Source organism: Urtica dioica, chromosome 9 (genome assembly GCF_054948205.1).
Source record: "Urtica dioica subsp. dioica isolate 48M chromosome 9, U.dioica_male_clone48M_v1_H2, whole genome shotgun sequence".
Classification (NCBI taxonomy): Eukaryota; Viridiplantae; Streptophyta; class Magnoliopsida; order Rosales; family Urticaceae; genus Urtica; species Urtica dioica.
The window spans coordinates 22,664,813-22,687,007 of NC_142764.1; the positions used below are offsets into that span (position 1 = coordinate 22,664,813).

Sequence of the window (22,195 nt, forward strand, 5' to 3'; positions counted from 1 at the left end):
CGGGGTTGAGAGCCACTGAGCGGGGCTGAGAGCCACCAAGCGCGTTTGAGAGCAACTGAGCGGGTCTGAGAGCCACTGAGTGAGTGGGGATGAGAGCCACTAGCGGACATTAAGCGCCGCTTCAATATTTAGGGGACATATTTTGGTTTAACTTTTGATGTCGTTTTCGCTTTGTGAAAAATGATTCATAACTTCTATAAAGCTTGGTATATATAGTTTTTTATGGCCCTCTTTTATAGTTGACTTTTGGACTATCGATGTTGGCAGGGCGACGTTAAAATAATGTTCGTATTGCATGTTATAAAAGTCAACTTAACATATCACCAAAGTTAATACATATGTGAGGCTTATAGCATCCGAGTTAGTATTTCGAAAAAGAAAAACTTACTTCGCAATTTCCTAGTCCAATAAGTCAACCATTGCACTTCTTTGGCCAATTATTTTGCTTTATCATATCATCAAAATAAGTAACCTAATAGATGACGAAACTTCATCAATAACGTTAAAACTACGACTAGCCACATTAAATTTATAAGGAAATCACAAAAAATGTCACTTACTCGCAAGTCTTAAAACCAACCTAAAAACACAAAAGAACTAATGTGTACATGTAGCCACTGAAATTCTGATTAGACGCACAGACAAAACGTCGCACACAATGTGTTGACAATGTGTCCGACAACTTGCCTGAGCACAGATTATGGATAAACAACAAAACAGTGCAGTAAACAAAGTACACACGATATGGTTACCCAGTTCGGTGAAACACACCTACATCCGGGGGCACGCTGCCAGTGGAAATGTTTTTCACTATCTTGTAGTCAATAGTACACACAAAGTTAATATCTGATTATAATCAACAAATCAATAAAACCTAGAGACTATTACCACCAGTGATCACCTAGTCAGGGACTCCCCCTGAATTTGAGTTCCGTCTCAATTCCACCCTTCGAGCAACCTCCTGGCTCGGATGACCTTTAGTCTTCAGCTGTACGTGAACCTTCAATCACGAGAACACAAAACCCAACTCTCACAGACACTCAATCTTTGTGGAATAGTGTTTGAGAGAAAACACCGCTTATCACCAAAACACACAGCCTCCCAGTCCGCCGGTCTTGCACGTCTAAGAGCTCTGAGTGTTTGATCAAAAGCGTCAAGGCTACTAAGGGGAAACGTATGGCTTTTATAGCAGTTGTACAATCCTGGAAGGTATCTCGGGTTTCCTTACCCGGCCTCAAGTGAATATCACAAAGTAAAGACTCCAGCGAGGCGAATATTGTGCAATGAAGACAGTAGCAGCGAGATATCTTGTAATGAAGGCAGAAGCGAGAAGATATCTCGAAGCAATGATAGCAGCGAGGCAATATTTCTCAATCAATTCACCAACGAGGCAATCTATCTAAACCGGAAACTTGCCTGAAAAAGAATCTGCACACAGGAGGAAAGATGTCATACCAAAAGAGGAAACATAACGACCGACATCTTTCCACACAACTTGCACTAAAAAATAAAGCTAATAAATAACGTATCAACAGCCACAAATAAGCAAATTGCTGCTAATTTAAAACAAAAAATACTGGTTGTGAAAAAATAAACCTTGAGAATCAAAACTTATTTGCATATCCAGACTTTAATTTGTTGGGCACATTATGGTTTTACGGTGGCAGTATTTTTGTTTTGATAAACAATGATTAGCAGTGCAAAATACAATTTTTTTTTTTTTTTTGCTAAAGTTTAATTTTGGTAAACAATGATGATCCTTGAATTGGGTGTTTTGATAATCAGAGCGAAAATACTGAGCATAACAGATAAAACAAAAATATAGAAACTCGACGAATATATTAATCAAATTCGACGGCTTAATTCACTCGAACTCCGACTTCTCTGCCGACCTTTTTCCAATGCTAAACACTCTCGAAGCTCAATGACCACCTGAGACATATCGGGTCTATCGATGGCCGACAATGATACACAGGCCATTGCAATCTCAACAGCTTTCCACACCGAGTGGATTTCAAAGTCTTCGCATAAACGCTCGTCAACAGCGATTTTTATGTCACCGTTTTCCAACATGAAACGCACCCACTCACTCAAGTGCGCCCACTCGCTTTCGTTTGTTTTGCTTCTGGTTGGCCGACTTGTGATTAGCTGTAAGAGAACGACTCCGAAGCTATAAACGTCGCTTTTCTCATTCAGTAGGCCAGTGTTTGCCAACCTGTTCAACAAAACAAAATTATAACTTGCTTGATCTAGTACATTTTAACCTATTTGACAAAAAAGAGGGGATATAGTCCCTTCATTTTGATTTTATTGTTCTTAACAAGAAATTTTGAATAAAGAAACTCACTCTGTGTCCATATATCCAGGGGTTCCAACGAGATGCATTGTGGATACATGAGTTCCATTGTCTGTGAGGAAGAACTTGGACATCCCAAAATCGGCAAGCTTTGCTCGATAATTCTCGGTTATTAAAATATTCGCGGCCTTGATATCTCTGTGGATTATAGGCGGCCTGCAACCGCTATGCAGATACTCTCCAACCCTGCAGTTCTTCTTTATCAGAATCCCATAAACATTATGTGCATGATTTAAACAAGGTTTTCCAAGCCCTAAGCATTTTTTTTTAAGTAAAATAGTCTTTAAACTATTGATATGGATTGTGTAGCATTTTTACCATTTTCATCAAAATCTTAATTTTTTCATGGCATACTATAGCTCAACAAAACCTATTCACAAACACAAATAATTGCTCATGATTTGAATAAGTATCGTGTTAAAAAAGCTGACTCTAAAAATAAAAAATTATTTAGCTTTTATTTAGGCGTTTTAGTGGTTAAAATATAAGACTATTTGTTTGTTTTATCAAATGAACGAGTTACGTAATTGGAAAATACATTTTGATCAGCTATTTGGATATTGAATTTCATCATCAAAAAATCTTTATTGATTTGGAAAAACGAATAAAATGCTACAAATACATAGTTTTGACACAATTTTTGCTAATTTTTTATTATGGTTTACGGAGGAACATAAGTCACATGATACTTTATGGAGTATTTGACGCAAAACAGAACACGTAATTAAAGTTGACTATGATAGGAAAAAAACATCTGAAAGAAATGAAAAGGCTTCCTTAACTTCACTTTATAAAAAAAAATATTAAGGTACAGTAGAGAAATTTCTCACTAACCCTGTGCGGAATCGATTGCTATTTGAAGTCTTGTTTCCCAACTCAAGACCTTGCTTTGCTTACCTAAGTACAAGCAAAGATAGAAACAGAGACATGTAGAATAAGACAGATATATAGAGTGCAGACAATGAATTTTTCTTCTTAAATATAGGAAAAACCTGAAAGATATGATTCCAAGTCTCACTACAACAAAAACTGGCAACAGCCGCGACAAAAGTCGTGGCTGTTGCTATGAAAGTCGTGGCTGTTGCCCCGTTGCTGTTGACCAACAGCCACGACTTGTCGTGGCTAAAATTAGACGCGACAAAACAGCCGCGACTAGTCGTGGCTATTGTCGCGGCTGATTTCGGCCTCTAAATTTTGCCGGGAAACCTATTTTTCCTGCCAATTTTTCCCGCCAATTTTTTCCCGCCATGTTTTCCACCCATTTTTTCCCGCCATTTTTTTCCCGCCATTTTTCCGAGTAATCGTTTTTCTACCAATTTTTTGTCGCTAATATTTAAATGTTTTGAATGTAAAAATAATTACACAAATAAAATCTTATAAACCAAAATAATAAATATTTCATTCATATGATGAATTCATAATTATACTTATAATATGTCTAATACTAATAAACTAAAATACAATACTAAAACAAATAACGTTCGCAACGCTAATAACATCAAAATATAACATATTATCAAGGTAAAATAAATCACTACTCGTATTGAGTTCCCAAAGCAGACCGACCAGTTCTCTTTTTAGCTCTCTTTCGTGCTACAGTAGGCGCACTCCCAGAGCCAGATCCTTCTTCAGCTCGCAGTGGACGTGAAACCGAGGGCGGGGTCGTCTGTGTCGGAGGGGGTGCTTGAGATGGCTGGGTCCTCAATGTCGGTGTGCTCTCTGAGCCTGGTTCTGCCTCAGGTGACTGTTGACGTGGCACTGTAGGCGGAGTCCTCTGTGCTGACGAAGATGGCTGAGCTGGCACGTTTGCTTGAGTAGGCTGCGTCTGAGTGCTACTAGCGGGACCAGCACCAAATTGCGTACACAAGTCTAGAAAATCTTGAGGAATCGGAAGCGGAGCACCTGGATTCATAGTCGTGAATGCTGTCATGAGAGTGCCGACGGCCCCAAATAGTGCTCGCGTCATCTGATCGGGCTGGCGCGGTACTGATGGTGGTGGTGACGATGTTGATGATGCGGCATCGAGTCGCTCTGCATCGACCAGATCTCTGTGCGGCATAATCGGGCCTATCCCGGTAATATGATCACGTCTGACACCTAGAGTAATACGCATCGCTTCCTCCTGAAACGCCTTCTGGTCATCTGCTCGACCCTCGTCCAACGCCTTATCACGTATTTCTTTGGAGAGCTGTATCATCTCATCCTGTATAAAGAAAAAAAAAATAAAGAGCGGGAAAAAAGAACGAATATAATTTGTCAAAACAAAAATAATTGTACAAACACTTACGTATAATAATTCTTCAGTAGGATTCTTCCACTCTTTCTTCGTGGTCTGGTGTAGCACCTTCCAGTTTTCAAGTGGCAATCGCATCTCAACTCCAGTAAGTCGTGACTGCAAAATAAAATGAATATATTTATTAAAAGTATAATCTAATTAATAGTAATATAATTGACGAGAACCTACGTTGTTGTAGCGATGTCCCGCAAAAGAGACAGTCCCCTGACGGCCATTAGTCCTCTTATGCTTTCGATTTTCCGAGTTTCGCTTACTCTTCGCCTACACATCAATAAATAAGATAATAAATTTGTTAAAAAATATAATTTATATAAAAATCGATATACTTCAAACAAATTTCACCTGAAACTCTTGAGATTCAAACATCTCAATCGCCGCACGCCACTTGTCGGTGTCGTCACAGTTGCTTGGCGGGTGACTATACGCATATTCAGGATCTTTATGGCACTTTGTTGAGTAGTGCTTTGAAAACTTGCTTTTCGTTTCTCGTAGACGCTTCGCCGCGTCTCGTAAAATCGCCTTTTCGATCACGTGAATGCCCTCGCCCTCTGCTCCTTCAACATTGGTAATTTCATTCCATTTTCGAATGTCATACCGTGTATGCATGGTAGAGAAGATAGCCGCATGCTGCTGAGCCGTCGTATCCTTCCACGTGAATGTGTGTGCAGGTACAACCGCCCGAACCGCCAAACCCAATGTCACACTGAAGAGCGATAGAGATGTATTGTGAACTCGCTCTGGCTGCAAGAATGCCTGAGAGTTCTCGTCGTAATGTACCAGCTCCCTCCTATGCTCTTTCCATGCCATCTGAGAAGTGGCTCCGGTAGTACTACCACGCCTCAAAACACTTTCCTCATCCTCTCTTCCACTCCCCGAAGGCGCTGAAGTTGACATGTCTGCAAAAATAACACATGTTTACTCATTCATCTTATAAAAAAATAACACATGTTCGTTACAAAATCATTAACAAAAATGAACACAATCATCTTAACAGTAAATTACTCATTCATATTCTGATTCGTTTTGGATATCAGCATCAAATTCAATATCTTCATCAATAAAATCGTCATCATCTCCAACTAACACTACATTAGTGTCTTCCTCATCTTCAACGTTTTCATTTTCCGTTCGAGTAATGGCGTCACTATCGATCACAAGCTCGGGTAAAGTTGTTTCGTGTCGACACGGAAAATCATCTACATATGTCGGTTGGACTACCAAACGAGTTGTAGAAGACGAAGGATCATCAATAGTGGGAAGGTCCCACATGTGTCGATGGTTACATTCCTCTACAACCTTCCATCTTGACCCATTATAAATGTCGTCAATGTAAAAGACTTGTCGTGCTTGACTTGCAAGTATGAACGGATCGCTGTCGAACCATGTCTTATCCACATATACACTTGTCACTCCAAACGTCTTATCTTTGCGAACTCTATTTCTTGGATTGTACTTGTCTCCATACCAAAGACATTTGAATAGTACGACATGACAATCGTCACGATACGACATTACAATGACATCTTCCAGTTTCCCATAGAAATCGTGACCATCTTCTGAAGGCACACATACACCGCTGTTCTGAGTTGTTCGGTTTCCGTCTCGCCGACAAGTGATGTATTTTACCCCGTTGACCACACAACTTGGATAGATCTTAGTGGAAAATGGTAACGGACCCATAGCGAGTGAGTACAGCTCATCTGATACGTATGACCCTTCGCGTCTAAGGTCATATATCTAATAATAAGAAACATGTAATAGTTAGATGATATACAATTGATCATTTAAACACATTTATTTAGTCCACATACCCGTTTCCAAAACCATTCTTTAAATTCCTTCTTGTGCGCCTCGTCAACATTAGGACGGTTATCAGCTTCCAAAATATCCAAGTGTTCGCTAATGTACCAATTCAATGTATTAGTGTACGAGTAGAACAAAAAATGATTATGTACTTGTATTGAAGCTTACCTCAAGTATGGATCAACTTCAGTGCAATTATTTAAGATGTACCACTCTGCTAGCGTACGAGTTTTCTCATCCAACCGCATCGGCTTCATTGCTCCAAAAGGCTTACAATTGTGCGATTTAAAAACTGAAAGTTCGCGCTCTTTTACTTCAAAGTTTGAAGCAACATCTGTACGCCGTTGCATGTTGAAACGACTATCAACACTTTCTAGATACCTTGAACAAAATGTCAAAGCTATTACATATGCTTCTGCAATAGAGCCTTCGGGTTTAGCTTTGTTCTTGACAAAATGTTTAAGCGTTCCCAAGTATCTCTCAAACGGGTACATCCATCTCATATGCACTGGCCCTCCATTCAATGCTTCCTCGAGAAGATGAATTATCAAATGAACCATGATGGTGAAAAACGCGGGCGGAAAGATTCGTTCCAACTTGCACACTATCAAGATGATTTCATCTTTCGCTTTCTCGAGGTCATCTGTGTGCAAGGTTCTAGCGCTTATGATTTTAAAAAACCGACAAAGTTCAGCAATTGTCTCGCGAATAGGCTTTGGCATAAATCCACGAATTCCAGGAGCCAACAACCTTTGCATGATCACGTGGCTATCATGAGACTTTAACCCAGTCAGTTTTCCATCGCTCGAAACATTTTTCTTCAAATTTCCAGCAAACCCGTCAGGGAACTTGATTGACATAAGGAAATCTGTAAAACGCTTTCGCTCTTCTTCAGTCAAAATATATTTAGCTGGGGGTTTGTACCACTTGTCACCTTGCAATTCCAAGTGCAGATCCTTCTTGATGTCCAAGTCCATCAAATCTAACCTCGCCTTATCCGTGTCTTTACTCTTCTCGGTGTTGAGCAAAGTTCCTAAAACATTATCGCACACATTTTTCTCTATATGCATAACGTCTAGGTTGTGTTGCAAACGCAATTGAGACCAGTACGACAACCTATAGAAAATACTCTTTTTGCTCCAATTAAGCTCGAGGGGTCCGCGTTTTCGTTTCTTTCCACCAAAGTTAACGTGTTTTCCCGGTGTTGCTTGAGGAACGTGTCGCAACTGTTCAAGTAAGTCACTCGCTGACAACTTATGTGGGGGCAATGTTTTCTCATTCCGTTTTACGTAGTGTATGCTCTTTCTCATCGGGTGTCCCGCTGGCAAAAATCTGCGATGGTCGTAATAGACAATTTTGCTTCTACACTTCAACGCAGGTGTACCTTTGTTGCACGTAGAGCATCCAAAATACCCTTGCCCACTCCATCCAGACAAACTACTTCGTGCTGGATAATCATTTATTGTCCAAAGCACTGCAGCGCGCATCTTGAACATACTACCGCTAGCTCCATCTCGCATCACAACTCCTTCTTCCCACAACTCCTTCAACTCTTCAACTAACGGTTGTAGAAAAACATCCATGTCTTTTCCCGGCGCGCTACGACCAGGAATGAGTAACGACAACATCAAGTAGGACGGTTTCATGCATAACCAAGGAGGGAGATTATAAGCAGTCAACACTACAGGCCACATGCTGTACGATAGACTCATTTCCCCAAAGGGGTTAAACCCATCTGCAGCGAGCCCAAGACGAACATTCCTCGGCTCTGCCGCAAAGTCGGGGTACTTCATGTCTAGCTCTTTCCACGCCGCTGCATCTGCAGGATGACGTAGTACTCCCACTTCTTTGACACGGTGTCTATCATGCCACTGCATTTCAACTGCTGTGTGACGACAAGCATACAATCGTCTCAATCGATCCTTCAACGGAAAATACCTCAAAATTTTATGTGGAATTTTTTTGTTGACCCCTTTCACCTTCCATCTACTTTCCCTACAAATGGGACATATGTCTGCCTTCTTGTGTTCTTTCCAAAACAATGCACAATCATTCTTGCAGACGTCGATCATCTCATATCCCATTCCAAAATGCTTTAGCTTTGCTTTTGCCTCGTAGTACGTTTCTGGAATTGTGTTTTCTGCAGGATGAGACCTCCTCAAAATCTTCAACAATTCGGTAAACGACTTTGTTGTCCACTTGTTCATGACTTTTATATGCATCAATGAAACAAGGAACGACAATGACGAAAATTCTTTGCACCCGGGATACAACTCTGATTCGAGATCCGCGAGAAGGTCCTGCATCTGATCGTGACCGCGCTCTTCACTCATAGACGGTTCTTCAAAATCATCAGGATCATCATGATTCATGATATCATACAAAGCACCATGCATCCCACCACCTCTGCTTCCATCTCGATCGGCACTTGACTGTCCGATAACCAAAGGAACTCGCTCCTCGCCGTGATGAACCCAATGTGTGTAATTCCGCGCAAATCCCTTTAGGCTTAGATGTATTTCCACAAGTTCGACAAGCTGATACCTTGCGTTGTTGCACTGCTTGCATGGACACTTGACCTTCCCTTGACTATTAACTTGGGTACGAGCAAGAACCATAAACTCAGCCACGCCAGCCTTAAACTCCAAACTCATTTTATCGTCCACGAGAATCCATTCTCTATTTGGATTCGACATACTACGAGAAAAATCTACCGAAATTTGGCTAATTTTCCTATACAAGTTTAAATATTAAAGATTATAACAATTTTCAATTTATACAAAAAAATAAAACGAATGATAAATAATTTTGCCACAAATTTGTAGATTAAAAAAAGTAATTTGAAGAAATTAAAGTTTGTTTTTTTTATTAGAATTTCGTCCAATAGATTTAGAGGGCATTAAAATGTGTACATGAAGTTTTTCTTCATTATATAAATAACGATGTAATTACACAGAAGTTTGTACATGAAGTTTTACATGAAGTTTGTACATGAAGTTTTACATGAAGTTTGTACATGAAGTTTTTCTTCATTAAAATTACACAGAAGCTAACGATGTAATTAATATGAAATTTTGTAAGGAAACAGAGATAATTAATAATAGTACTAGTCCTATGTTCCTCTAATACTATTTTCCAATACGAAACAGAGAAAGTAAAATACCTGAGCCCCGAATCCAATTCCGACGCCGAGAACAATCAGACCGGCAATGTCGACGACGAGGCGGAGGAGCAGAGGGCGGCGACAAGGCAGAGTTGTCAATAACTTGAAAAAAAAAACAATCATAACAATTAACAAATCCATACAACGCTGAGAAGTTTTTTTTTTTTAATCCAGCCTCATAAAATTGCTGGGTTAGGTCTGTAGTATTAGAAGAACTTGCGGAAGTTACAATAACTTGAGTTTTAAGAGAAAGTAGGCCGAATTCAATATATAATGAAGGTGGATATGAAGCCCAAACATAGCAGTAAACATGAAACCGTTTCATACCCAAAAAAAAAAAAAAAATTCTTCAGCTTATACATAATCAGAAACAATGACAGATTAAGATTTATACATACTTCTGCAAGACCTTGAAATTCCGATCTTGTTTCAGCCGTTAGTTTTCTCCACTCGGCTTCTTCTTTTCTCCAATCAGCTCTCTGCAAATATATTCAGAATTCATGGTTTTATATAACACTTGTAAAAACTAAGTACAAGTCTACGAGATAGGTCAAAATGCAATAACCAGAGGTATATCGTTCACACACACACACACACTGATGTAAAAACTAACCAGTGATATGTATATATATATCAGTCACAAAAAACTTCATTTTAATCGTTCAATTGAAAATAACCGTGGTATGTAACACTGATTTTAATCGTTCACACACACACACACACACACACACACACACACACACACATATCAGTGACTAAATCAAACCTTCACACACACACACATCTCTTACCTTTTCCGCTTGGTTCAACCTCAAGTTCGCCTCTCTCTACTGTTCTTCTCAAGTTCTCCGCTTGGTATATCGCCTAACTCTGCGCACAATAAAAATACCCAAATTTGATCAAACCCACAAAACCATCTTCTGAACATTATGTTATAAGGTTGGTAAATTTCACGCCAGAAATCAAAACAGAAGAATCGCGTACTCGTGATGAGGTCCGAGCGCGGCGGTCCGAGCGACGAGCTGTGAGGCGACAGAAGAATCGAAACAGAATCGAGTGACGTGACGAGTGGTCCGAACGCGGCGGTCTGAGCGCGACGACGAGTGGTCCGAGCGCGGCGGTCTGAGCGCGGCGACGAGTGGTCTGAGCGCGGCGGTCTGAGCGTGGCGACGAGTGGTCCGAGCGCGGCGACGAGTGGTCCGAGCGCGGCGGTCTGAGCGCGGCGAGAATGGTCAGAGTCCTTTGGATTTGGGGGTCGATTTGGATTTGGGGTTCGATTTGGTCTGGTCAAATCATGGTCGGGGATTTGGATTTGGGGGTCGATTTGGAACGGCGGAGCTGAGGGCACATTTTGGGTGTGAGGGTGGGTGTAATGACGGAGCCAAGCTTTTCTACAGGGATGGTACTGAGCTGCGATTTTTTAGAGTAAAAAATGGTTTGGTTTTCAGAGGAGGAGAAGAGAAAATAGAGGAGAAGAGGAGTTCGAGAGTGAGCTTTTTTTTTTTTCCTGAGGTATTCTTATTTATAACGAAAATATATAAGAGAAAGTGAGTTAAATAAATTAAAACCTAATAATAGCCACGACTAGTCGTGGCTATTGTCGTGGCTATCCAAAAAATACCCAAAATGAAGCGCGAGAATCAACCCGCTCAAATGAAAATATACAACTAGTAACAGCCACGACAAGTCGTGGCAGTAGAGTATTTAGCCACGACAATTGTCGTGGCTAAGCTATAATCTCAAATTGTGAGCGCGAGAATAAGCCCGCTCTAATGAATTGATGAAAATAGAAACAGCCACGACTTGTCGTGGCTGTTTCATCAAATGTCGCGGCTATTTAGCCACGACTAGTCGTGGCTATTACCGAGAATAAAAATTGTGGCTGTTGCCATTGTTTGTTGTAGTGTCTCCATTAGCCATGTACTCATAGATAAGCACTCGTTCTATTCCTTGATTACAATACCCAAAAAAGAGTGGTCAAGCATCCATGGTAAACCGTCAAAAGAAGCTTAACCTATGATTAAAAAATTATGTCATAGTTAAAATATTAGAATTTCAAGTGCTCATCATGGTCCACATAGGAATTATAAACACTCGCCTCAGCTTGAAATTGCTGATATTGCTCTTCTCCTTCGTCTGTTTTCCGTCTATTTGAGTTTTGAGATTGTACTTGACTGCCCTTACCCGTCTCGATGCGAATCTTCTTCACGGCCACTTCGGTACCATTATCTAAAACTCCATGGTACACAGTTGCAAATCCTCCTTTTCCCAGGGTTCTAGTGAAGTTGTCTGTCATCTTAACTATCTCATCATACGAAAACAGCCTCTTCTTGTATTCAATTGACTCTGCTTGATGGCTCGATCCTTTCTTCCCTAAAACAGCTATAGTAAACGATTGCAATGATTATTTTTTATAGTGACCACAAAGAGAAAATTACGCAAATCACGTACACTTTGGCTTGCTCGATTTGGAATTAGAATGTTACCTTGTCGCCTTTTCTTTGCCCTGCCTATAAAAAATGCCGCTCCTACTATGAGCGTGACGGATAATCCACCAACCGATGCGGCTATTGGAACAACCACTTTCTTTTTCTTCTTCTTATTGCAGGGAGACGAGGCACATAGACCTTGATTTTCGTCGATTCTATGGTACACAAAAAAAAAAAAAAAGATAATAAGTTCTCCTTTTTTTTTATTGCAACCTTAAGAAACAACAAAATTACGCATAAATTGCAGTGATTCAAGAAAATACTTTAATGATAACGAGCCTTGATTCAATTTTTCAACGAGCTCAGCTGGTACTACGCCCGTTAGATTGTTCCTGGCCAAGTTTCTGAGAAAACACGAGAGAGTCTTGCTCATCATGGAATTTAAATTAATAACTCTACTAAAAATAGGCTCCTTTTATTCTGATTTTTATCTTACAGGACTTTTAGATTTGTCAGCTGGTGCAGGAAATCAGGCACCGATCCTGCTAATTCGTTGTTCGACAGATCCCTGAAATTAATCAAATACGTTTTTTTATGAGTAATATTTAGACAAACAGAACCTTGTGTAAGATTTTATTTACTTACAAGGATTCCAACATAATTAGATTGCCTATGTGTGTAGATATTTCTCCGGTCAATCCACTGGAAGACAAATTCCTGGCCAAAATTTTGTCGATTATTAAGAAAAAAAAGCATAGGATCAATAAATACAAATAAACTATTTAGAAAGAAAAAAAAAAGTAATTAGTGAACTTACAGTGATGTGATTCTAGAAGCATTGGAGCTATCAACACTACAGCCCAAACCCGCCCACAAGTAGTTCACAGGAAGACAAGGATCTCCGTCCCAGTTTCTCTCCACTCCGTAAACCGACTTTAAGTTCCCAATTGCATCAACTGTATTTATATATTGGAAACTTTACAGCTCGACTAAGAAAATCGAAAAACTGAAGTATGCGTGTCGAATTGTGTACCATCATTTTCCTCTGTTTCTGGTAACGAAACATCAAGGAGAACGTACATCTCGATCGCATTCAAAATAGGAGGAAGAGTTGAATTCCGAGTCTTCTCGAGCGTGAAATCGTAGGTCAATTCCCCGGTGTAGGCTTTGTGTGAGTAGACCATGTAGGGTGTCAAGTATTCGAGGGTTATGTTCCAGAACCAAACCTGTCCGTTGACTTTGAAATCGAAGATTCGAGACTCGTTGGTTCCGAGCTCTTCAAGCTCGGCAAAATACATGTAGGTATAGTACCCATTACTCACATCTGGCGATGTCAGACTGATCTTCAGAGCCTCGCTGGCGTTGATTGGCGAGGCGGCGCTCTTCATCACCGCGTTCGGGGGCTTATATTCAATGTAGCCGTTGAGATAACCAGTCCCGGGAGAAATCGATAATCGAGTCCAATCGTGGTTGACGTACGGAGTCCAGATACGGTCATAAACATCTTGCGGATACCTTCAGGCACAATAATAAAAAGGTCAAAACTTTCTGTTAATAGAACCCAATATCCTTGTTGATGGGAATAGAAATTATAAACGAGTGAGGTTTTTTTTTTTAAATGCGCATAAACAAGTGAGCAGTTTTGAGAAAGAAGATGATCTTTGCATTTTATTTTATGGTTTTAAATTGCTTGATACGAAATGGAGGATTATATCTTTTAGTACTCTATGGAGGACTATACAAAATTGCTTGATAAAAGGATTTTTTTTTTTTTTCTTTCTCTCGCATGTGTGTTTGTTATTGATACATAACATATTTCAAAAATAAAAATATTCACTCCAATGAAATCTGTAATACATTTCCAACAACAACAAAATAAAAGAAATAAAAAGAAAACGTTAGCGTAAGGGCGAAGGAAAACACTATACTAAAAAAAAAAAAATACACATATGTCAGTACTAAAAAATAATTTAATAAAAAAATAAACAAATCACTTTTGAATCTGAATCTGAATGCTAAATCTTCTTGAGTTTATGTACAATTTATCAAAAACAAAACCAAAGAACACTAATATAAGTAAATGGTTATTTATCACACCTGTATGAAGTATTTGTCCTTGATCCGACGTCGTATCGAGCCACGAGCCCCAACGACACCTCAGCCGGGGCCTTGTACGTGTCATACTTGAATGGCCTGAGCTCGAGTGCCGATATAAAAGGAATCCCCGATCCAGTGTTGGCTAGGCAAACCCGAACATGATTCCTAACCGGGAAATGAACGACTTCCTTAACCACGGGAATATCCGCGTCCACAAACTCGATAGTGTCCCAGAAGTTTGTTCCCAAATTGAGATCAAACTTCGGGGTCGAGTTCTTGGCGTCGTAGTTTCCGTAATAGAACGTGGCTCTGATCAAGTACTTGGTGCCCTTTTCGGTGCTTGTGGTGTAACAGTTTCGGATTCCTTCGGGGAAGCTTCTCACTGTCAATACTTGCTTTTGTTTGTTCACTCTGTACTCCGGCGAAACGCTCTTGCTCTCGCCGCCACTCACGAAAGCCGCGTCGGACACGTACGCTACTCCGGTGGATGCCTCTGTGTAAGTCGAGTTTTCCGGCGATCCGCAATCTAAGCTGATGAATCCTGAAGGGAATAATAATGTTATAAACCACGAAGAAGCTGCTGTAAATATAAATGTACGTACCTGATTGGCCCAGGGAATCGGCGGAAAAGACAAGAGCGTTGTAGACAATCAGAAATAGTATTGCGAATTGGAAAATCTTTGGCTTTTCATTGGCTACCATTTTTGGAAGGAAACCAAAAAAATGTTGGATGTGGGAAAGAAGTATATAATTCTTTTAAGTATTTTTATGTGGGTCCCTCCCTAGAATATATTCGAGAAGTATAATTTAGTTTCTTGAAATTACATGTGATTTCCGCTAAACTAATAGAATTTTAAAATAGCTAAGAAATGTTTATTATTAGTAATTATCCATTTATATTATAATTTACTAGTTAATATATTTAATTTATATATATATGCATAATAAGCATTATATTTCTATAAACCCTAGATATTATCTGTGTATTTCAAATTTGTATTTACATTAACTTTTTAGTAACATACTAAAAAAAATTAGTCTTAGCCAATTTACTTTAAATCTTAAGTTATTTTCCTGGTTAGTTAATTAATTTAGAATGCATATTGTGTCCAATTTTTAGATCAATTTTTTCCCTTACATGATTGAATATAGAGGAAATTATTTAAATTTTAAAATATAAAAAAAATTAGCTTTTTTTTTTCCTCCAGGAACTGCTCAGTTTGACTTGAAATTATTACTGCTGCCATCTAGACTAGATCATTCGTTGATATTATCACCTAGTCACATGCCGTTAAAAGTCAACATTTTTGGACCACATGTTATTAATTCAAAGTTCCTATATGTCTAATTTTTTAAATTGAAAGTCAAATTGTGACTTCTCCTGTAATTCAGGGTCTGATCGGTCATAAATAATGAGATTACCATAAATGTATAAGTAAAAAATTCTTTAGATCATGGGAAATAAGATGGAAAAAATGAATTTTGTCGATATCTCAGTAATTAAGTGTATTTAGAAAAGAAAATACAGTTTTTAAACTTGATTTTTTCTAGTTTTCAAAAGCACTATATAACTTGAGCAAAACAGTTTTTTTTTTTTTTTTTTTTTTTTTTTTATAGAGTAACACACACACACACACACACACATATATATATATATATATATATATATATATATATATCATGTTTTTTTATTGAAATATCGAGTTTAATTTTTTCTTTTAAAAATGTCGAGTTCATACCATCTGTTTAATTAAAATGACTAAATTATACCCAGAAATTGATAATAATGTTACAAATCTCTATTTCATTGATGTTAACTCTTATATAAGAAAAATCTAATCAAATCCAAATCAGTACCTTAACTTACAAATTTTCAATTTTTAATTAAAAAAATAGTTTTAAATCAAAATTAAATAATAAATTTATATTTCTCAAGAGATGACTTCAAATTGCAGTTCTGAATCCTGAATTCTCTGTTCGAATATGTAATTTTGATGACTATGAACGGTCAATTTCTACCCCTTGCATTTTTCTGTATTCTTCATGATTCAAAGACTGTTGTTTGTTTTTTTAGGTTTTTAAAGATAATTGGTGTTTACGTATAAATATTATAGTCAACGTCAATGAAAAGTCATTAAAAAGAATATTTGTGGTATTGTTATCTATTTCAAAATATAATTTCGTCATTTTAGTTCAACAGATGGTATGAACTCGATATTTTTTAAAATCAAAGGTTAAACTCGATATTTCACTAAAACACAAGATATATATGTGTCATTTTCCCTTAACATTATAAAAATGAAAGATATAATAGTATCATCAGTATCAGTAATTGCACAAATGAATTGAACGAAGTCAACTCAAGTGACTGTAGCCAATAACGTTTAAAATTTAAGAGAAAGAGATCTAACATTTTTGGAAAGAACTCATCCAAAATCGAAAATTACGAATCTTCAAATCGTGCAGAAGAAGACGCTAAGTTTCTTGCTTTATCGAACTTGTCTAAAAGTCTTTTAATCACTCAAAAATTTCTCCATGAAGCTCCCAATGTTCTCAATGGCTCAACAACATGAAAGTTTACGAAAAATACAAAAATAACATAAAAAACTTAAAGAACACATCTCGATTCACACTAAAAAAGCATTGATACACTACTATAAATCACGGTATTTGCGTCGCTCAAAAAGTGATGCAATAGGTCATTTGCGTCACTTTATAGGCGACGCAAAAGCCACTGCCGCAATAGGTCTAGGGCGTCGCTTATAAACAAGCTACGTTCCACGTGGCGCCACGTCGGATCTGTAAACTTACAGTGATGTGATTCTAGAAGCATTGGAGCTATCAACGCTACAGGCCAAATCCACCCACAAGTAGTTCACCGGAAGACAAGGATCTCCGTCCCAGTTTTTCTCCACTCCATAAAGCGATTTTACGTCCGTTATCGCAACAACTAATTATATTGTAAAAAAAAAATTCAAAAGTAAATTAAAAAAATAAATATAAGAGTTTATACACAAGTCTGCGCGTGTGTGCGATTGCGTACCGTCATCTTCCTCTGTTTCCCGCCACGAAGCGTCAACGAGGACATAGATCTCAATCGCGTTCAGATCGGGAGGCAGAGTCGAATTCTGGGTCAGTACACATATGTCAGTACTAAAAAATAATTTAATAAAAAAATAAACAAATCACTTTTGAATCTGAATCTGAATGCTAAATCTTCTTGAGTTTATGTACAATTTATCAAAAACAAAACCAAAGAACACTAATATAAGTAAATGGTTATTTATCACACCTGTATGAAGTATTTGTGCTTGATCCGACGTCGTATCGAGCCACGAGCCCCAACGACACCTCAGCCGGGGCCTTGTACGTGTCATACGTGAATGGCCTGAGCTCGATTGCCGATATAAAAGGAATCCCCGATCCTGTGTTGGCTAGGCAAACCCGAACATGATTCCGAACCGGGAAATGAACGACTTCCTTAACCACGGGAATATCCGCGTCCACAAACTCGATAGTGTCCCAGAAGTTTGTTCCCAAATGGAGATCAAACTTCGGGGTCGAGTTCTTGGCGTCGTAGTTTCCGTAATAGAACGTGGCTCTGATCAAGTACTTGGTTCCCTTTTTGGTGCTTGTGGTGTAACAGTTTCGGATTCCTTCGGGGAAGCTTCTCACTGTCAATGCTTGCTGTTGCTTTTTGACACTGTACTCCGGCGAAACGCTCTTGCTCTCGCCGCCGCTCACAAAAGCCGCGTCGGACACGTACGTTATTCCGGTGGATGCCTCTGTGTAAGTCGAGTTTTCCGGCGATCCGCAATCTAAGCTGATGAATCCTGAAGGGAATAATAATGTTATAAACCACGAAGAAGCTGCTGTAAATATAAATGTACGTACCTGATTGGCCCTGGGAATCGGCGGAAAAGACAAGAGCGTTGTAGACAATCAGAAATAGTATTTCGAATTGGAAAATCTTTGGCTTTTCGTTGGCTCCCATATTTGGAAGGAAACCAAAAAAATGTTGGATGTGAGAAAGAAGTATATAATTCTTTTAAGTATTTTTATGTGGGTCCCTAGAATATATTCGAGAAGTATAATTCATAACCTTATTAATAAAAAGAATTAATAAAAACTTGAAATTACATGTGATTTCCGCTAAAAACTAACAGAACTTTAAAATAGCTAAGAAATGTTTATTATTAGTAATTATCCATTTATATTATAATTTACTAGTTAATATATTTAATTTATATATATATATATATGCATAATAAGCATTATATTTCTATAAACCCTATATATTATCTGTGTATTTCAAATTTGTATTTACATTAACTTTTGAGTAATATACTAAAAAAAAATTAGTCTTAGCCAATTTACTTTAAATCTTAAATTATTTTCCTGGTTAATTAATTAATTTAGAATGCATACTCTGTCCAATTTTTAGATCAATTTTTTCCCTTACATTAATGAATATAGAGGACATTATTTAAAATATAAAAAAATATAGTTTTATTTTTTTCCTCCACTGCTCAGTTTGACTTATATTATTACTGCTAGGCAGCCATCTAGACTAGATCATTCGTGGATATATTATCACCTCGTCACATGCCGTTAAAAGTCAACATTTAATTGGACCACATATCGATACCATATTATTAATTAAGTGAAAATATATAGAGTATCCCTCGTGTTTAATCGAAATGCGAGATTTATCTCTTCTATTTCTAGAAATATCAGACATATCTCTTCGGTTTAATATAAATGACATATACCTCCCCTAAAAAATGTTATATTACAAATATCACCATTTTCGTTTATTTTTTACAAAAAAATAATTTGAGCTCTCCAAAATACCCTTAATGAAATAATTTTTTTTATTTTCTATTCTATAAACAAAAAAATTAAATTAAAAAAATTTCTTTATAAAAAGTTAAGGATTTTTTTTTATAAAGAGATTTTGATTTTTTTAATAAAATAGTAAATAGAATGTTGAGAAAAATATGGCTTTTTCCCGGATGAAATGGTTGTTGCTATCTGCTACAATAACGAATCATTGCTTTAACTAAACAAACTATTCAATTAGGAAAAAGATCTTTTAGATCTCTTTATTTATTCTACAATTACTTAATTTTAATATCGTAATATCTGTTTTACTATTACTTATTTTAGAGATTGCCTTTAGTGGGCTTAGTATTTTCGACAATTGTTATGGCTTCTTTATCTCTTCATGTTCAAAAAAACAAGATTGAATCTATTTACTATTTTATTAAAAAAAATCAAAATCTTTCTTTATAAAGAAAATCCTTAACTTTTTTAAAGAAATTTTTTAATTTTTTTTATAGAATAGAAAATTAAAAATTATTTCATTAAGGGTATTTTGGGAAGTTCAAATTATTTTTTATAAAAATAAACGAAAATAGTGATATTTGTAATATAACATTTTTTTAGGGGAGATATGTGTCATTTATATCAAACTGAAGGGATATATCTGATATTTTTAGAAATAGAGGGGATAAATCTCGCATTTCGATTAAACACGAGGGATACTCTAGATATTTTCCCTTAATTCAAAGTACAAAATTGAATGTCAAATTGTGACTTCTCCTGTAATTCAGGGTCTGATCGGTCATAAATAATGAATTACCATACATGAGTAAAAAAACTCTTTAGATCATGGGAAATAAGATGGAAAAAAATGAATTTTGTAGATATCTCAGTAATTGAGTGTATTTAGAAAAGAAAAACAGTTTTAAACTTGATTTTTTTTCTAGTTTTCAAAAGCACTTTATAACTTGCACAAAGCAGTTTTTTTTTTGGAAAATAACACACACACACACACACATATATATATATATATATATATATATCATATATTTTAGTGAAATATCGAGTTTAACTTTTAGTTTTCAAAAATGTCGAGTTCATATCATCTGTTTAACTAAAATGACTAAATTATACTCTGAAATGGATAACAATGCTACAAATCTCTATTTCATTGTTAACTTTTATATAAGAAAAATCAAATCAAATCCAAACTAGTACCTTAACTTCCAAATTTCCAATTTTGAATTAAAAAATAACCTTAAAACGAAATTAAATAAGAAAAATTATATCTCTCAAGAGATGACTTCATTCCGTGTTCAAATTGTAACCCTGTATCATGAATTCTCTGTTCGAATCTCTAATTTTGATGACTATAAATTGTCGATTTTTACCCCTCGCCTCTTTCTGTATTCTCCATGATTCACATAATATTGTTTGTTTTTTAGATTTTTAAAGATAATTGGCGTTTTCATATAAATATTATGGTCAACGTCAATGAAAAGTCATGAAAAAGAATATTCGTGACATTGTCATCTATTTCAAGATATAATTTCATCATTTTAGTTTAACAGAAGGTAATAATTCGATATTTTTTAAAATCAAAGTTAAACTCGATATTTCAATCAAACACAAAATATAGAGGGTTATATAGCTAAATAGCCTCCCAGTTTAGACAGTTTTGGATTTAGCCAACATTTGGTTAATTTCGTGTTAATAGTCAGCCCAATTTATTTACATAGATAAAAATACCAAAATAACCTCCCAACCGTTCCCGCCCATTAACATGCTGAAAATAAAAACATTTAATACAAAATATTCTGATATAGTTGCTCGCGGTTATTACGGACGTAATTAAGATCATTAAAAGAGAAGAAAGAAGAAAGAAGAAAGAGAGCCGAGAGCGAGAGAGAACCAAGAAAGAGAGATCGAGGGAGTGCGCTCGAGGAGGAAGACAACGCCTCCGCCGGAAATCGGCGGCTACAGTAGCAGAATCGGAGAGGGGAGTGGTGATTCGACCGAGGCGCGAGGCTTTCGGTGACGCCGAGCTGGACTCCGGCGAGACATGCATCGTTGCCAGCCTGGCAAGCCGCCGCGACACGCAGGTGATCCACATCGATCCCGCCACCGGCGCGCTTGGTCTCGATCCCGATGGCGATTTCGAATCTGAGAAGGACGCTATGGAAGAGGTGACGCGGGGATCGCGGTGGACAGCGACGAAGGCGCGGGCCATTTTGGGGTACGCAGCGGTGGGCGGCGTGGGGCTGCTGCTGGTGGCGACGAAGGTGGCGGCGACGATCCCGTGTCTCAAGGCAACGATCTATGATTTTGTTTTTCTCTCGACTAATTTTGGTTCACAGGGATTTTGTTTTCCTTTATAACCAGGGAATCAAGTTCATTCTTGTTCCTGGAACGCATGTGCAAATCGACAAGCTTCTTGTTGAGAGAAGTTTCTGTTTTTTTTTTAATACAGTATGTTCGTGTAAATAGACATCATATTTACAGTATGTTCGTGTAAATAGAAATCATATTTATAGTATATTCGTGTAAATACGAAGCTTATTTACAGTATATTCACTGTAAATACAAAGCCAATTTACAGTATATTCGTGTAAATAAATTGAAAAAATTCTGGAAATATTTTGGGCATGAAAATTCTGAAAATTATGAATATATGGAAGACAAAATAATATCAATAAATGAAGAATATATATACAAATTTTATCCATAATGAATTGCAACGAAAATAGAAACTAATTACCTAAAGTCAACGCTGAAAATTTCCAAATACATAACAATTAATGGGCTGAGAACTTTCAAAATCTGCTCAAAATTCAAATTTCAAATTTGAAAACTTCCCTATTCGGTTTCAATATTTAATTCGAAATTAAAAAAAATTGCCTAATTAAAATAACGTAAGGGCAAAAAGGTAAAACTAATTCAATTAATAAGCTGCCACGTAAGCAAGATGGCTATTTACGGGAAATTAACGAAAGGTTGGATAAAACCAAATTGCTAGTGTTTTAGATGGCTAAACAGCTAATTATTTGAAATATATATGTGTAGGAAGTAATAAATTTGATTTTTCATTTGATCGTTTGATTTTGTTCTTTGTTCTTTATCTCCGGTTGTTTACTCTAAAGAAGTAACAATGTAGTTGTATGTCGATGGGTATACCAATACAAAAACAGTATGGTGGTGGTTCCAATTTTCAAATACATATATCTACG

General features: G+C 37.1%; 2 protein-coding genes and 1 pseudogene across 3 annotated transcripts; all 3 read right to left on the reverse strand.

Annotated features, from left to right (window-relative positions):
- Positions 1-1,765: 1,765 nt before the first annotated feature.
- LOC149385878 (putative LRR receptor-like serine/threonine-protein kinase At1g05700) lies at positions 1,766-18,138 on the reverse strand (annotated as a pseudogene). The gene is made up of 14 exons (XR_016301349.1): positions 18,039-18,138; positions 17,437-17,977; positions 13,081-13,562; positions 12,865-13,003; positions 12,693-12,764; positions 12,544-12,615; positions 12,371-12,451; positions 12,105-12,262; positions 11,789-12,000; positions 11,717-11,731; positions 11,502-11,632; positions 3,187-3,253; positions 2,348-2,542; positions 1,766-2,215 (listed from the first exon to the last, which is right to left on the reverse strand). The product of XR_016301349.1 is annotated as a putative LRR receptor-like serine/threonine-protein kinase At1g05700 (transcript).
- LOC149385879 (uncharacterized) lies at positions 3,850-11,309 on the reverse strand. The gene is made up of 7 exons (XM_089626885.1): positions 10,603-11,309; positions 10,410-10,488; positions 10,017-10,097; positions 4,995-5,405; positions 4,821-4,913; positions 4,644-4,748; positions 3,850-4,559 (listed from the first exon to the last, which is right to left on the reverse strand). The coding sequence occupies exons 4-7, from the start codon at positions 5,256-5,258 to the stop codon at positions 3,891-3,893; spliced, it is 1,131 nt and encodes a 376-aa protein (XP_089483011.1). The 5' UTR covers positions 5,259-5,405; positions 10,017-10,097; positions 10,410-10,488; positions 10,603-11,309; the 3' UTR covers positions 3,850-3,890.
- Positions 5,655-8,692, reverse strand: LOC149385880 (uncharacterized). The gene is made up of 3 exons (XM_089625297.1): positions 6,624-8,692; positions 6,464-6,551; positions 5,655-6,389 (listed from the first exon to the last, which is right to left on the reverse strand). The coding sequence occupies exons 1-3, from the start codon at positions 8,675-8,677 to the stop codon at positions 5,655-5,657; spliced, it is 2,877 nt and encodes a 958-aa protein (XP_089481423.1). The 5' UTR covers positions 8,678-8,692.
- Positions 18,139-22,195: the final 4,057 nt, after the last annotated feature.

Coding starts and splice junctions, on each gene's coding strand:
- LOC149385880 (XM_089625297.1), bottom strand. CDS start 8,677: ATGCATATAAAAGTCATGAACAAGTGGACAACAAAGTCGTTTACCGAA. Junction 6,552..6,623: donor GAAGTTGATCCATACTTGAG/GTAAGCTTCAAT, acceptor TTGGTACATTAG/CGAACACTTGGATATTTTGG. Junction 6,390..6,463: donor AAGAATGGTTTTGGAAACGG/GTATGTGGACTA, acceptor TCTTATTATTAG/ATATATGACCTTAGACGCGA.
- LOC149385879 (XM_089626885.1), bottom strand. CDS start 5,258: ATGCATACACGGTATGACATTCGAAAATGGAATGAAATTACCAATGTT. Junction 4,914..4,994: donor TTGAATCTCAAGAGTTTCAG/GTGAAATTTGTT, acceptor ATTGATGTGTAG/GCGAAGAGTAAGCGAAACTC. Junction 4,560..4,643: donor CTACTGAAGAATTATTATAC/GTAAGTGTTTGT, acceptor TTCTTTATACAG/GATGAGATGATACAGCTCTC.